General features: G+C 41.4%; 1 protein-coding gene across 1 annotated transcript; it reads right to left on the bottom strand.

Moving 5' to 3' along the window:
- Nucleotides 1–231: 231 nt before the first annotated feature.
- Nucleotides 232–1,183, bottom strand: LOC116666462 (olfactory receptor 52K1-like). The gene has a single exon (XM_032489212.1). It carries the CDS (start codon nt 1,181–1,183, stop codon nt 239–241), a length of 945 nt encoding a protein of 314 aa, XP_032345103.1. The 3' UTR covers nt 232–238.
- Nucleotides 1,184–17,621: the final 16,438 nt, after the last annotated feature.

The raw sequence follows: 17,621 nt of genomic DNA, 5'->3' as shown, positions 1-17,621 counted from the left end.
TATTTTTAAGGTTTCCATCTATCCCAATTATACTCAAAACAAACAAGCAAAAGGTTTTGACCATATACGAACTAAACGTAGAACATTATTTCTATGTGTGTATGTGTGTGCACACGCTTGCTTATAAACTAACTAAACACAAGGCAACTCTGGAGCCCTCTACTTACTATCATTCCCTCACCCCGACTCCAGCATTCAGTCTGTCCCACTCTCTCTCCGCCTGTCCCTCACTGTCCACTTACACATCCTTTCTCAGGAATAGTCCTAAGACTCGCTCACGAATCTGCTTGGTCTTGACCCCATAGATGATGGGATTGACCACGGGCGGGAAGAGCAGATAGAAATTGGCAAGGAGAATGTGTACATGTGGGGCGGCCCGGCGAGCTACACGGTGCATGACCGAGGAGATGACCACAGGTGTGTAAAAGGCTAAAATGGCACCTATGTGGGACACACATGTCCCACAGGCCTTGTAGCGGGCCTCCTGAGAGGCAAGCTGCAGAACTGCACGAAGGATGAAGACGTAAGACAGGACAACAAACAGCAGGTCCAACACCACTATAAACATGGCCACAGCAATGCCATAGATACTACTGAAGCGAGTGTCCCCACAGGCCAGCCTTACCACGGCCATGTGCTCACAACAGCAGTGGGCAATCACAGGGCCTCGGCAGTAGTGGAAGCGTCTGAGCAGAAACGGGAGTGGAGTCATTCGTGTCACAGCCCGAGTCACAACAGCCATGCCAATCTTGGTGATAAGGGGCCCAGTCAGGACTGTGGTGTAGTGCAGTGGCTTGCAGATGGCCACATAGCGGTCAAAGGCCGTGGCCAGCAGCACTGCCGACTCCACGATAGAGAAGGAGTGGAGAAAGAACATCTGGACCAGACAGGCATAGAAGTTGATCTCCCGATGTCTGAACCAAAAAACAGCCAGCATTTTGGGAAGCGTTGTAGATGAGACGACCGGGTCGATGGCTGCCAACACGGCCAGAAAGAGGTACATGGGCTTGTGGAGGGCTGTATCGGCCTGAATGATGAAGAGGAGGGTGCAGCTGCCAAGAAGGGCCAGTGTATAGGCTGAGCAAAAGGGAATGGATATCCAGATATGCAAGTGCTCCAGGCCAGGGATCCCCATCAAAAAGAAGACTGCCGGATGAGTTGAGGTGATGTTGGAGGCTGACATGGCCACTGGGAATTCTTTCTCTTGTCTAATTCCACAGGGCCCCTCCAGGGAGTATCCAACGTCAGCAGAATTACAGTGTTCAAGTTAAAACTCGGATCATTTATGTGGAAGAATTAACCCTTGATCCTATTTCTGGACCTTAAAAGAGATTAGACAATAATCCTAATATACACTGTAGAACATTATACATCATCTCTGCCCTCAAGATGCTTATAAAACTGTTGGGTGGTCAGGACATTACATAGAAATGAGCTGGAAGGCAGCCTTCATAAACGAACTGAGTGGATGAAGAGCTTTCTGTGGTCTTTGTGTGGCCAAGGACAGCTTTATAAAGGATATAGGCACCTGTCTAATTCAAATCTTACCCCAGAACACTCACTGTCTTCCTTCTTCCTCCCATCTCAGCCTCAATTATGAAAGGGGAGTCTCTGTCCTGAAATGTCACGCTTGGTTGTATAAAAAACAATTAAGCCCAGGACCTTCTAATAATTTACTTCCCTCCAAGTTCTATAGATTCTAGGAGAGGTTAAATAGGTCCCTAGTTGATACTCAGAAATCTCGCCATAAAGCCCCACCTCCAGCTAACTTGAGAACGTGAGAAGTCCTATTGTTCTTCTTCAAGCAACTTTAACTTTCATCTCTATAGACTTCCAACTTCACCTACTTTTCTTTCTAGCATTCATGACATTCAGAAGAAGAGATGCTCCACTCTCACCTTTTTGCAAGACTGACCCCTGAATTTCTTGGAATTTCACATTATTCTTTTTCCTTCTGGGGTCCCTTTGTCTCCTTTTCCCCTCTTCTATCATCATTTACTTTGAAAATGCATAGTCATTTGTTTCCCCAATTTTGACCTGTGTCCCTTCTCTTTTCTTCTCAGTTCCTACATAAAAAGATTCTTCTGAGGATTTTTTGAGATAATGTTTTAAAACACTTAGCACAATGGATGAGTGGATAAAGAAAATGTGGTATGTACACAATGGAATACTATATAGCCGCAACAAATAAGAAAATCCTGCCATCTGTGACAATGTGGAGGGACACTGAGGGCATCATGCTAAGTGAAATAAGTCAGACAGAAAAAAAAATGCTGTGTGATCTCACTTATACGTGGAATCTAAAAAAATGAACTCATGAAAATAAAGATTGGTGGTTGCAGAGGTGGGAGTCGGGGGAAATGGGTGAAGGTGGTCAAAAGGAATAAAATTCCAGTTATCAGATAAATAAGTTCTGGGGATGTAAATACAGCATAGTCACTATAGTTAACCATGCTGTATTGCATATTTGAAAGCTGCTATGAGAGTAGCTCTTGAAGTTCTCATCACCAGAAAAAAAATTATAACTATGTGAGGTGACAGATGTTAACTAGTGGCAATCATTCTGCAATATATACATGTATATCAAATCAATGTGTTTACTATTACAATGTCATTGTCAACTATATCTCTATAAGACGGGAAATTTTTTAACTAAAAAAACATAGTGCAAATCTAGAACATTAAAAAGGGCTCAGTAAATGTGAGCATATTTTTTTTAATTGAGAAAACTAAAGGTTAATTTACCTCCTGACCATCACATGGTTGGTAAACTTGAATTTGGAGAATTCTGCTTCCCTGCCTTCAAATTCAGTGTCTTCAATCACTATACTCTTCTGCTTCCACCTTGTTGCTCCACAAACAGTTCAAATCCAGAGTGATCATGTTAAATAAATAAAACTCTAACTCATTACCAGAATACAGGGAAAAGCTTTAGAATCTAAGGACTTGGGCCCATGTAAGGCCATCAGCAGAAACTTACATTAATCATTGATATTTTTGAAGTTGTAGCTTCCTCACCTATAAATAAAGGCAATAACTATACCTCCCATGACCACCTTACTGACTTTCATCATGAGGAAAGGTGCCATCACGCGTGAGAACAGACCCTGAAAACTGTGCGGCACTGCACACATGCTCTCTGTCCTTACTCTTTTCCTTCCTAGCACAAGTCTGCCTGTTTTCTAAAAGGCTTATCTTGATTAACACCAGCACAGTCCTGTATCCCTTGGCTTCAAATCTTCCTCCATCTAACACCCTTTATTTCTGTTCCTCTTCACAGCACAACTTGCTTAAAAGTTTGACTGTATTAAATCTCTGCTTCCTCGTCTCATTTAATTTCCAGTCATTTCCAACCTGGCTTCCATCTCTATTACTTCCTTTCCGTCCACTGTCATCACTTCCTTTCCCCCCAACTCTCTCCTTCTCCCTCCTTCTCTTTTTATTCTCACACTTCTCTAGGTGTTCTCTTTCATTCCTCTTGGCATCTTTACCATCTCTGTTCAGGGAATTCCCAAGTGCACAGCTTCTACTCTCTCTTTCAGACTAGTACATCCTACTGCCTATGCGATATCCCCACCTGGATGTTCTTCAGGCATCTCAAACAAAGCTCAGCCAAAACAAATCTTTTTATCTCCCCACAAACTATTTCCTCCCAATGACTTGCCCATCTTAGTAAGTGTTACTGCCATCCATCCTGTAGCAGGTCAGAAACCCAGGGATAATCCTTAATTTAATCCTTTCCTCTTCATACCTGGTTCATTAGCAAATCCTATCAATCTGCAAAATGTGTTTCCCTCCCTACTCTTTTCCTTTTCTCCTGCCATCATCTTTATTGACTCACCATCACCTTTCATCCAGACTGCAAAAGCCTCCTCACTAGCCTCCCTGGTCTGAATCTTGGGCAAGCTATAATCCATTCTCCGTGCTGCAGCTGAAGAGACTACTAAAAAGGCAAATTTATATTATGCCAGGCCTTGCCTAAGACCTTCTTGGAATTACCACTGCACTAAGGATGCAATCCACACTCCTAGCCCCGGTTTACAAGTCTCTGCCTGGTCTGGTACCTAACCACTTTTCAGCTTCAATCCCTTCCACCTCTCCCTTCTCTGTTATGCTCCAGTCACACAGCCTTTGGCCAGCTCTTTCTCAATAATGATGCCCTTTTATCCTTACCCTGAATTCTCTCACACTGCTTCTCTCTGTGCCATTTTGTCTTCCCAAAGCCACATAGTCTCTTGCCTGTGTCATTGTAAAGTCTTCCCCTATAGTTTTCTACCCCCACTCAATCTATCCACCACAGTGTGACAGACCTACTGAAAACCACCTGAGATCTCATTACTACGAGGAATATTTAAGACTATTCAACGTATTTATAAATTTGTTCTTGCCTAAATTATTAGCCTGAATTCTAGTACATTCTAAATATTCATCCTAGGTTCAGCCACATTGGATTGTCTGCCACTTGCTGAAATAAGTCATGCTTGTAAGCTCACAGTTATTTCTCTGGAATATTTCCTTCTGCCCACTTCCACACCAGGCCAAGATCCTGCCACCTGCTCGGTGAAGCCGTCTCAGACTCCTCCCGGCAGATTTTCTCCGTGTTTTCGGTGAGGACTCATTAATAGGCTGAATTAACTAACACAAGGAGACTATGATCTATGACACCAACGCACTTACCTGTCCATTCACTGGACTGTGAGAGTTTTACAAGGACTGTGACTTATTCATGTCTACTTTCACAGAACATGGTTGGTGCTCAGTAAGTGCTTTTTAAATAAATGCATGAATGACTCCCTTCCTGGAGAAACTGCCTTCTTTCTGCTGTTGTACAGTTCATCACCATCTAATCCAAACTGAGACTCACTGGGTATCTCGCAATTTTAATTCCCTCCACAGATGGAAGTTCTATGAAATCTTCCATCAGTTTTGATTAACTAGATTACGAAGAAAGCCCACTTTTTATTAGAAACTCCTCCTCCAAGTCTAATGGATATCTTCATTTTCTCTAGGACTCAGCATTGGCATGGACAGCATGGAAGCCCCATGACAATGGGGCTGTGTTTACATTTACTGCCACTATATCCATCACATGGATATAGGCACTTCCTAAATACTTCCTAAATGAATAAAGGAATAGCATTTTATACATGTTGTCACCCTTATCCTAAATGAATGTGCTTTCTCCAATTCCAGACAGGGCTCTCTTCCTCCCTGAGTGCCCCTGTCTCCCTTGCAACCTGAGTGTTTCTGCTGACCATCACTGGCCCTCCAGTTCATCTGCCCACACCTCAGTCTCACAGCTCCCTATTCTGCTTAGAATGCCTAATAATCCACAAGCTTCCCTCTTTTCCAGATGCAACAAAGATATACCTATAATTTCATTCACAATTCAACTCTGCTTATCTGGTCTCCTCTCAGAGTCCCAACACTTGTCACCCTGCTTGGCATGAGTGTTTTGTCTGGTCCTTACATGTTCTTGTCTTTCGTTTCCTGCCCCCACAGCCAAGATGTCAGCAAATGACATACGAAAGCCCCTGTCATTTCTTCCCCAAAGTGGATGTGGCTCCCTACCTAGAGACTATTCAGTCAGAGCTGTAAACCACTTGGTGGGCTGCACCTCGGTCCTGAGAGAACTTTACAATGGCATATTTGGAAAACTGAGTCCCCAAATGATCATGGTGGAAGTAAGTAGTAGATAAAGGACTAAATTCCACATCTTCTGACTCCTATGCCAGGATTCTGTCTATAGGACCGTAATGAAAAGATACAGCTGGTTGTTGCTGAAATCTTCAATAAGCAAGATAACTAACCTGTCTCTTCTATCTCCTTATTTTGGATTCCCCCCCCCCCCCCCCCTGCCCCAGACTATTACAGCAGCTATGGCGGAGGTGGGGCAAGACTGTGAAACAGGAGGAGAGCAGGTAGCCCTAACAGGAAGGATGCGACTACCCTGGTCCAGGTTATTTAGAGAAGGTCTTCTTGAGCTGCTCCCTAACACACAGTACAGGAGAACAGACCTGGGAGACAGAAAAGTGTTTCTTCTAATACTGGTGGGATGGAAGGATCTGAGGCTTGTAGAAGATAAAGCACTTGAGGAGGCTAAAGAGAAAATATCCTGTTAGATGGAGACAGACTTACAAGGATAAGGATGACAGAAGACAAGAAAATCAGGAGATGAGGTGGTGCCAAAGACAAGGGTAAACGATCTGTCTGGGCATGAATGGTACACGAGAGATGCCTCTGCCCTGTGCATTCCACAGCTCATGCCCTGACCGAGCCTACTCCCCTCAACCATTAAGCATTCTTCCTTCTATGGGCCCTTCACTCAGCCTTTGGGGACTCCCTCTAGTGACTACTATTTTCAGCCTGATTTCTGCCATTATCCTGGTTGTCCTAGTTTTTCTTGCTGGCTGCAGCTCACACAGCCTCTCTCCCTGCCCTGGGCCCCTTAGGTCTCCTGCTCCAGCCCTCTAGCAGCCAGCAGACCCCAGCATAAGTCCCCCTCCCTGGTCTGCTTGCCTCTCACCCGAGTTGAGCCAGCTCCCTCCCTGTGCCCTGTGTACCCCTGGTCTTCCCCGACCACTGCAGACCCAGCATGCTCTCCCCCTGCAGCATGAGGCTCAGGTCATTTTCTGCAGCTTCAGGACAAGCTGATGCCGTTCTCCTCTCTTTGTGAGAGAAGGGTGGGGAAAACGGAGTTATAAAGCGGTCTGGCTGCGTCCCCATAATCAGTTACTCTTTTCCCAAAAGAAAAAGGAAACAGCAGGCCTGTCCCCAAAGCACATCCTGAAAGGGACCCACGATGGGCCTGGTGTCCTCCTGGGGGTGGCTCTGGGGACTTTCTCTGTCCCAGTCCCTAGTCTTCCGGGGCTCTTGCTCCTGCCCTCCCTCACCATTCTACTGCGTCAGTCACGACTCCCTTGAGGCACAGCGTAGTCTCCTTTCAGCAACCGCTGAGCCTCCCTCCACCCTCACCCTCCTTCCCTGCAGTGCCTGCTGAGAAACAGAGCCTCCTCAGAACACGCAAACGGACGCCTGCTGTGGGGGCTTTCTGAGTGCGACTTATAAAATGGGGTGCAGGCACAGCTAGCTCAGGGTTTCCACTCACTTTTTTTATTTGATTTGGACAGAGCTGTGGGCTAAGGTTGTGAGTGACAAATTAAGTGTGAGTCAAGTATCAGGGAAATGATACAGTATTGGTAACTACAAATAATCAGTTCTTAAACCCCATCTTACCCAGCTCTCTGGCAACATGTGGCAGACACACACACTCCCTACTTCCTTGTTTCCTAAATGACTGTCTGCTAAAGTTTTCTTCTTACCTCACTATGTCGTCTGAATACTCTTTACTGTCTAGTTCTCGTCCCAGCCTCTTATGTTGGAGTCTCTTCTCTCACTATATTCATTCTTTTGGTGCTTTATTCATTTCTCATGGCTCTATTGATTCTTTGATGACTCTCAAATGTAGAGCTTCAACTCAGGTATCTCCCCTGAACTGCAAGTTGGTAAATGCACTTGCTTACTTGAAATCTATTCTTCATAGACGAGTGTATATTTCCAAGCTTACATGTCCAAAGCAGAACTCTGATTCCTTTCTTCCTCCATCTTTGTAAACCTACTTTAATCTCACTGTTTCCCATTGTGCTAAAGCCCTCCGATTCACCCAGTTCTTCAGGCTGGAAGTCCCCAGTCTGAAGTTCAGCATATTCTCATACCCCTACATCCAATCAATCCATCAATAAGTCCTATCCACTGCCTCTTCAGAGGATATTCCAAATATAATCGATTTTTATTGTCTTTACCATTGCTTCGCTGGCTCAGACCATCATTTCACTCTTTGAGTATAATAATAACTTTTGAATTAGCTTCTCTCTTACATCCTTGTCCCCCATATAGAACTCAGAGTAGACCTTTTAAAACTTCAGTCACAGCATAACAGAATCCTGTTCAAAACTGTCCAACAGCTTTCCACTATACTTCAAACAAATTCTAGTTTTCACCATGGCTTACGATACCCCTTCTTATCTGAATCTTGGCTGCCTCTCCAGTTTCATCTCCTACCTTCTCCTCTCAGTCGCTTCACTCAGTAACTGGACTGATACTGTCCCTCAAATTCACCAAACACAGACCTCAAGGCCTTTGCATCTGCTGGTCCCTCCACCTGGCACATTGTCCTTCATTCAGCTGTATGTCTTGCTCATGTGTTTCATCAAAATCTCTACTCAAATGTCACCTCCTCAGAAAGGCTGCCCATGACCAATCTGCCTAAAAACGTGTTCCATGTCATTTTCTATCTTCATCTCCTATTTTCTTTCTTACCCTGTCTCAATACTTTTTTATTCAATACTTATTAATGTGATGCATCTTTTTAAATAAAACTCTCTTACTAACCTGGAAGTTCCAAGGATTTTGCCTTCTCTGTTCACTACTACATTCCTAGTACTTAGAAAGACGCTGACACATAATAGGTGCTCAATAATATTCTGTAGAACAAATATCATTAGTTGAATAAAGATCTGCCCAGTCATATCCCAAGTTAACAATGAGTAGCCATGCCTATCCCCGAGCCCCATCAAGATAATGGAGATCCTAGGCTCAGCTCTGAGTACTGTGATGCTCACGTAAAATTTAAGAGTCATCTCATTTATCTCCCATTGCCACGTATCCCTTTTATTAGAATCAGTTGTATTTCTGAAGGAACTAAGTGGGAGAATGGCCAAAACTCAGGATACCTGAAACTTAATTCTTGAAGGATGAGCTCCTCTCTATCATCTGGGCCATGCTGTCCCCCACTAGCTTTTCCCTCCACCACCTACATGAAAGCTCCTTAAATCAGGAATCGTTTCAATCCTTTGTATCTCCAAGACAATGTCAGATACATACTGAGTCATCATTATATATCTGTTGACTTAATGATTGTCTGAAATCAAGCTTCATGTCCTCCTGGCCTACATCTGATTAGAATCCCATCTGTTCATTCAGCAGTCTTCTCCCAAAACCTAACTTCATCATGATCTTCTTTCAAGCACCATCAGATAAAAATATGGACTACCCTGATATGTGCCTTCACAAAACCCACCGTGTAGGAAGATGACTGAAAGAGAATAACGTAGAGATCGTAACAACAGTCTGTTGAGAATTTACTATATTCCAGGCACCGTGTTAAATATCTTATGTGTAATACGACAACACCCCCCATTTTTACAGACGGGAAACTAGAGGCTAAGAACCGTTACTTAATTTATCTAAGGTAAAGCCAACAAGATTTAACATAGACAGTGTCACACAAACAGCATTTGATAAGATGTTGTGTGGACAAGAGAGGAGAAAAGACATTCACTGGGGCTCAGAGTATCAGAGAAGACTCATAAAAATGTAAACTTTGAACTGGGCTCGGTGGTTCCCAGGAAATACTCATTGGGCCTCGCCTGTCGTGTTTTACACATGCCGTCTTCTCCCCCTGTGTGCCCCTTCCTCCAAGTCCACCTTATACTTCTAAACCGTAAATCATTAACTTTGACAGAGCTAGCTCCTTCCCTGCTAAATGAGTCTCTGTGTCATTTCTATGCCTACATGTATCTCACTGAGTTGTAACTAACTTGTATATGTCTGTCCATTCTCCAATCCAGACTATGACCTCCTTGAGAACAGGGGCGTAATCCTTCAACTCTGTGCCCAAACAGCTAGCATAGTCCCTCGCATGTAACAGATGCTCAGTCAGTGATCAGTGAATTGGATAAAATAATTTTTAAAAACCCTACTTTTTATTGAGTGCTTGGCATAAGCCAGGCAAATGCTATGTGCCCTTATACCACCTCATTTAATATTTATTACCTCCCTATTTTACAGATGAAGAAATGACATCAGAGAAGTTAAGTAGCTTTCCCAAAGGAAACACCAAGAAGCAAATATTTGGGACAGATGGAAGGGACCAAGAGGAAAAGCAAATTAGTGCTTCTATGCCAAAAAGCCTTTAGCATTATTTGCGCTCAGGGGTCTCTCCACCTACCCCCATCCTACCCACACTGAACGTTCAGGGTAGATCTTCTCTGCTGTCCTGTTCTTCAGCTCTACCCAACCACAGCCCAAATTTCCCAGCTTCTATTTTCTGCCTCTTTCCAGCATCCCAGAGGTCTTTTTATTACCTTCATCCCCAAGGAAGTTGTACTCTGAGCCAGGGCCCTAATTACAGGATAAATACTCCAGCTCTTTTGCTCCCCACACTCTAAGCCCTGCAGGACCTGACGCTCCACTGCCACTCCCCTTCCCTGGTGAGTCTGTCTGTCTGTGCGCTCAGCCCTGCAAAAGGCACACCTGACTGCCTCTAAGGTCACTTTCTCTCTGAGGTGGTCTCCACTTCAGATAAAAGGGGCTTACAAATGAACCACAACTTCTGATCATTGCTGTGTGCTGTGTGCTGAGTGGTGCTACTGCTCCAGACAAGTGTCTCCTGTAATGATTCCTCACAGTAGCCTGTGAAGTAGGAATCCTCCTCTCCGCGTCACAGATGAGGAAGCGGGTTGAGAGAGGTTGGGTGACTCGATCGAGACCAGACATCTGGTGAAGTCTTGGCAGGGAGTTTCCAGATACTCGTGAGAAACCTCCAGTGACAAAGAACTTGCTCCTCCCCTCATGAGACAGCCTTATTCCTGGTACTTTAGCTCCTATTTTTAAGTAAAGCCTTTCTTGTGCCACACGTTAAGTAATTCAGGACAAAGAGAGGTGCGGGGCATCAAGAAAAGTTATTCTGGGCAAGTCATCTGGAAGAGGCTGACTCTCTCCTTGCCACCCCTGAGATAGGGGAGTCAGGAGGAAACAGCAGAGCACAGCAGAAGAGGGTGGACAGGCAGAGAAGAAAGCTACAGCAGCCTGCAGCTGCTCAGCCTCACCAAGGAGAGCGCTCCGCAGCCCCGCCGCCCACCTCCCCGCCCACAGCCCAGAGGCCCCGAGTCACACAGAGTGGGACGGCTCAGAGCACTGGTGATGCTGCCCTGCCTCCTGCCTGCATCATTCCCCAGAAGCCCAAGACACTGTGCTTGAGATAAAATATCCCTGCTTCATGTTCCCCGTCTCTGCAACTGGGGCTGAGGCTTGTGGTCACTGTGCTGTGTAGCTACCAGGCTGGAGTAAAAGTTCTTTGAGTGGCAGCTTCGGGACTGAGGAGACTAATTATTAAAAGACTGGGTGGAAAAATAAAAGAAGGGAAGGGAAGACAGCAAGGCCGTCCCATTGATATCTGGATTATTCATCTCTCAATTTTCTCCACACCAGGAAAGGGCCCTGAAGCACGGACACTCCAAAAACAATCTTACCTAGATATGTGGACCTGTGTCTTCTAAGTACAGCCTTGCTCGCGCATTTTGCCCAGTGACATATACAGACACACATAATCACATGCTCAGCCACACACACAGTGTGTCCCTTCACAGAATGGAACAGTTTTACATATACCATTTCACAAGTTTCTCTCCACTAAGATTTTTCTCTCCCTCTGACCCTTCAGCCACCACCAAAACTAAAATCCCCTCTGGATAAACTTGGGCCCAGGCTAAAAGGTGGAAACTCAGAGAGGGAGAGAGCACAGAAGAGAAAGTAGGAAGCACACAGAGGAAAAGATGACGAGACAGAAAGGTGCAAGGGGGTTTGTTCACTATCACAGTAACAGAAGAGCCGGCACTGGGATGGAAAACCAGGCGTCCTGGTCCAGGGTTCCTTCCCCCAGATCACATTAGAAGACCTTATCCTTTCTCTCCCTGCCTCTTTCTCTCTGGGTTTGGCTATCTGATGCAAAGGATTGCAAGGAATATTGCAACTTAAGTCAGGGATACAAATGGGCTATCTCCACAGGACTCATTAGTTTCACTATCTCTGTCCCAACCAGCAACCAGAACACAGTCACACACCATTATCTCAGAAACCAGCGTGAGAAAGGCAGCTTTCCCTCCTCCACTCTTTTCTACTCTCTTCTATGTCTGTTTGTGGTTCTCGTTCTCAACGAGAACCTTTCCTTTTCATCCTAATCTCCTCTCCCTCTAGTGTCCTCTTCTTGAATTTTTTATTTAATCATCCCTCTTTCTCATATTCTTAATTACTTGCTGGCTAGTGGATAAGGGGAAAAATGAGAAGGCGCGTGTAGGTGAGGGAAGATCAGGAGACACAGACAAAGAGCTGGGATGGAGACGTGTGGAAGCTCAGTACTACCGTGTGACCAAACTTGGTCTCTGTACTTGCTTAAAGTGGATGATTCTTTATTTCCAAGGATGAAAATTCACTTCTCATCCCCGTTTTTAACCATTTAAAAAATTTTAAGTATAGTCAGCTTATAGTGTTATGTTAATTCCTGGTGCGCAGCATAATGTTTCAGTCATACAGATACATACATATATTCCTTTTCATATTCTTTTTCAGTATAGGTTAGTATAACATATTGAATATAATTCCTCATGCTATACAGTAGAAACTTGTTTATCTATTTCATATATAGTGGTTAGTATCTGCAAATCTTGAACCCCCAATCTATCCCTTACTACTCCCTTTTCCTTCCTGGTATCCATAAGTTAGTTCTCTATGTGAATGTGTTTCTCTTTTGTAAGTAAGTTCATTTATATCATTTTTTTTAGATTCCACATATAAGTGATATCATATGGTATTTTTCTTTCTATTTCTGGCTTAATCCACTTAGAATGACAACCTTCAGTTCCATCCATGTTGCTGCAAATGGCATTATTTTATTATTTTTTATGGTTGAACAGTATTCCATTGTATGTATATACCACAACCTCTGCATCCAGTCATCTGTCGATGGGCATGGGTTGTTTCCATGTCTTGCCTACTGTAAATAGTGCTGCCATGAACACTGAGGTGCCTGTATGTTTTAAAATTAAAGTTCTCTCTGGATATATGCCCAGGAGTAGAATTGCTGGTCATATGGTAAATCTATTTTTAGTTTTTTGAGGAATCTGCACACTGTTTTCCATAATGGCTGCACCAAATTACATTCCCACCAGCAGTGTAGGAGGGTTCCCTTTTCTCCAGACCCTCTCCAGCATTTATTGTTAGTGGACTTTTGAATGATGGCCATTCTGACTGGTGTAAGGTGATATCTCATTGTAGTTTTGATGTGCATTTTTCTGCTAATTAGTGATATTGAGCATTTTTTCATGTGCCTATTGGCCATTTGTATGTCTTCAGTGGAGAATTTCTTCTTTAGGTCTTCTGCTCATTTTTGGATTGGGTTTTTTTTTTTTTAAGTTGTATGAGCTGTTTATATATTAACTTATCCTTCCCCCTCCTTTCCACTTTGGTAATCATAAGTTTGTTTTCTATGTCTTTGAGTCACTTTTTGTTTTGTAAACAAGTTTGTGTCATTTTTCTAGATTCCACATGTAAGTGATATCATATGGTATTTTTCTTTGTCTTTCTGGCTTGCTTCATTTAATATGACAATCTCTAGGTCCATCCATGTTTCCTGCAAATGGCATTATTTCATTCTTTTTTATGGCTGAGTGGTATTTCATCGCATATATATACACCATAACTTCTCTTTCCTATCATCTGTTGATGGACATTTAGGTTGCTTCCATGGCCTGGCTATTGAAAATTGTGCTGCTATGAACATTGGGGTGCATATATCTTTTTGAATTAAAGTTTCCTCCAGATACATTCCCAGGAGTGGGATTGCTGGATCACAGGGTAAGTCTATTGTTAATTTTTAAAGGAATCTCCATACTATTTCCCATAATGGCTGCAGGAAAATACATTCCCACCAACAGTGTAGGAGGGTCCCCTCTTCTCTGCACCCTCTCCAGTATTTATCATTTGTGAACTTTTTAATGATGGTCATTCTGACTGGTATCAGATGATACCTCATTGCAGTTTTCATTTGCATTTCTCTAATAATTAGCAACATTGAGGATCTTTTCATGGGCCTGCTAGCTATCTATATGTCTTCACTGGAGGAATGTTTGTTAGCTTTTCTAACCATTTTTTGATTGAGTTGTTTGTTTTTTTGCTATTGAGTTGTATGAGCTTTGTATTCTGGAAATTAAGCCCTTGTCAGTATCCTCATTTGCAAGTATTTTCTCCTGTTTTGTAGGTTGTCTTTTCATTTTGTTTATGGTTGCTTTTGTTGTGCGAAAGCTTGTAAGTTTAATTAGGTCCCATTTGTTTATTTTTGCTTTTATTTCTATTGTCTTGCTAGGCTGACCTAGGAAAACATTGCTATAATTTCTTTTTAACTTCAAGATTTACTGATTCTAAGGTAAATCCATTCCTTTTTTTTTTCCAATTTATTTTAGATTTAAAATTTTTATATTTACTATTTCACCAATATTGACTTTTAAAAATAAAACACAATAGATATAATTACAAATAATTGTACTCATAAAACATAACTGTTAACTATTAGAAAATATTTTGTCATTTAACCATATTTTTATATATTACTATATTGTGTAATACTTGTATGTCATATTTTAATTTGTTGTTACATAACATGCATTTCCTTTCACATAAAATTACTTCATATGTAAACTTGATTATTGCCTAATATACCTTCATGTAAACAATATATTTAAAAACTTATATTTTAGTTAACTAGTAGATTCTTGTTGAATAATTATTTTCAAATGATTGCCAGTATCAAGAAGTTGTCATAAACATAACTATACATAAACTTTTGTTTATGCTTTTGTTTTGTTTTCAATATGGAATAGGATCTTGAAAAATTGTTATTTACATTTAACATGCTTCTGGACAGGTTGAATGTGTACAAAGTATTAAGAAAATACATGTTATAAATACTAGGGTGATTTATGTTTTTCAACTCTACTGAAAATAATTAAATGAAAATTTCTTAAATTAAGATGTCAGTGTGAACTAAATTATAGTTTAAATCACAGATTTTTTTTAGCAAGCAGAAATTTTTACATGTTTTTATTTCTGCAAAAATGGTTACCTTCGTCCAATAGCTAAAAGTACACAAGTGCCCTCAGCAATGCTTAGCTGTCAAAAAAATTCAACATGGGTACAATCCTGAGTAAGGCAGGGTATTAGAGGTTAATGAGACCATCTCAGCCCTGTCAGCCTATGACCCTCAAGGACAAGCTTGTAGTCCAACAAATTCAGGGTTTTTTTGTTTGTTTGTTTGTTTGTTTTTTGACACATTGCAAGTAGGGAGACCAGAGACACAGTAGAGTGTCTTATCAAACAAATGGAAATGCAGAACTATTATAGGATTTAGGGTATAAACAGGTTTTGGGAAAAATCAGTAAGTGTTTTGTTGAGCTCTAAGCAAGGGTTATCTATAAAAAAGATCAAAATAAGTTCTTGAATCTTGCTTTAGGATTCAGCTGTCTGAGTTGAGAATGGCTGGCTAAGCTGTCCATGTTCTCATTTGATGAAGTTACTTTAAGAATTTTGATTTGAAAATCTATAATTTCCTACTTAGGTATATGCAATTAAAATTAGATGATCAGAGAAATGATTAGATAAAGAAGTTGTGAGATTATATATATATAGTTTATATATAGATTATATATATATATATATATATATAGTGAGAGAGAGAGAGGAATACTGCTTAGCCATAAAAAGAATAAAATATTACCATTTGCAGCAACATAGATGGACCTGGAGATGGTCATACTAAGTGAAGTAAGCCAGAAAGAGAAAGGAAAATACTGTATATCACCACATATATGGAATCTAAAAAAATGACACAAATGAACTTACTTACAAAACAGAAATGGACTCCGACACAGAAAACAAACTCAGACATGGTTACCTGGGGGAATCAGGGTGGGGGGTGGAGGGATAAGTTGGGAGTTCAGGGTTTGCAGATACTAATTACTATATACATATAAAATAGATAAACAAGGCCCTACTGTATGGCACAGGGAACTGTATTCAATAACCTTGTCAATAGCAGCACTATTTACAATAGCCAAAACATGGAAACAGCCTAAATGTCCATCAACAGGTGACTGGATAAAGAAGATGTGGTATATTTATACAATGGAATACTACTCAGCCATAAAAACCGACAACATAACGCCATTTGCAGCAACATGGATGCTCCTGGAGAATGTCATTCTAAGCGAAGTAAGCCAGAAAGAGAAAGAAAAATACCATATGAGATCGCTCATACATGGAATCTAAAAAACAAACAAACAAACAAAAACAAAGCATAAATACAGGACAGAAATAGACTCATAGACAGAGAATACAGACTTGTGGTTGCCGGGGGGCGGAGGGTGGGAAGGGATAGACTGGGATTTCAAAATTGTTGAATAGATAAACAAGATTATACTGTATAGCACAGGGAAATTTACACAAAACGTTATGGTAACTAACAGAGAAAAAAATGTGACAATGAGTGTGTATATGTCCATGTATGACTGAAAAATTGTGCTGAACACTGGAATTTGACACAACATTGTAAAGTGATTATAAATCAATAAAAAATGTTAAAAAAAAAAAAAGAAAAGGCAACTTGAACTAAAGTTATGATTCAAGTGATGGCCAAAAGTTCTGCCAATATACACACCAATTGCGTATACCAGGAAAATGGAATATACAGCAGGATAATAAAAATACCTATCTACAAAGAATATATTGCAGAAAAGACTGACCCAGTATCTCTCTTTGGAAAGTACTTACAAGAGGACTGTTACCATCTGCAGTTGTTGATAAGGAGTGAGGAAAAATGACAGTATACTGAAATATATTTTTAGCACAATGAAATGAAAATCACTGTTTTGTCTTAGACAGAAAATATGCTCTTATGAAGTTAAATAAATTCATTTGGATAATCTTAAAAAAAATAACCTTGTCATAGCTTATAATGAAAATGAATATGAAAAGGAATACATATATGCGTGTGTATAATTGAATCACTATGCTGACACCAGCAATTAACACAACATTGTAAACCGATTATACTTCAATAAAAAACATTGGATGGTTAGAGAAGTTTTCACTGAGAAGAAAATATTTGGCCGAGACTTATATAAATAGAAAGCTACAGAAAAAACAGGCAGAAAGGGCATTTTGGGCACAGGAAAAAGAAAGTTCAAAGGGCCTAAACCTATAATGAGATTGAAGAGTTAAAAGGAAAGAAAGGGTTGCAGCAAGGTAGTTGTGGAGCTGAGGAAGGAGATAAAATAGGTGATATAAAAAGGAGCCCAGTATGGTAGGTCCAAATGCAAAGTGTAAAATTTGAAGATTTAGAAAATCACTGGGCAGGTGTAGGTGGAAATTGATGCCATGGAAGCAGAGTAGACAGTTCAGGGTCAGAACTGTGAGCCATTTTCAAATGCCATGTAAAGGCTGAAAGAAATAAAGAGATAAAAATGACCATGGACAACTTAAACACACAAATTGCACCATTACTGCCCATGTAACAAGGCTGTGCAATGCAGAGTGGAGGGTGATGTGCCACCACGGTCCCTTCAGGAGAAGCACTGAATAACTGGTTGCAGTTGCAGGGAGTTAGCAAATATCACAGGAATGACTGGATTCACTGTGACTGAACTGGTGGAGTGAAAAGAGTTTGGAAATTCCTGATATTCTTAAAAATTATGATTGTGTTTTGGGAGAAAAAGTGCAGCTGTCAGAAGCAC

This window comes from Camelus ferus, chromosome 10 (assembly GCF_009834535.1).
Source record: "Camelus ferus isolate YT-003-E chromosome 10, BCGSAC_Cfer_1.0, whole genome shotgun sequence".
NCBI classification, from domain to species: domain Eukaryota; kingdom Metazoa; phylum Chordata; class Mammalia; order Artiodactyla; family Camelidae; genus Camelus; species Camelus ferus.
The sequence above is the reverse complement of the archived record's forward strand: the minus strand, read 5'-3'. Positions and strand labels throughout refer to the sequence as shown.

Bases quoted from the DNA above. Each gene is read 5' to 3' on its own strand.
- LOC116666462 (XM_032489212.1), bottom strand. From the start codon at position 1,183: ATGTCAGCCTCCAACATCACCTCAACTCATCCGGCAGTCTTCTTTTTG.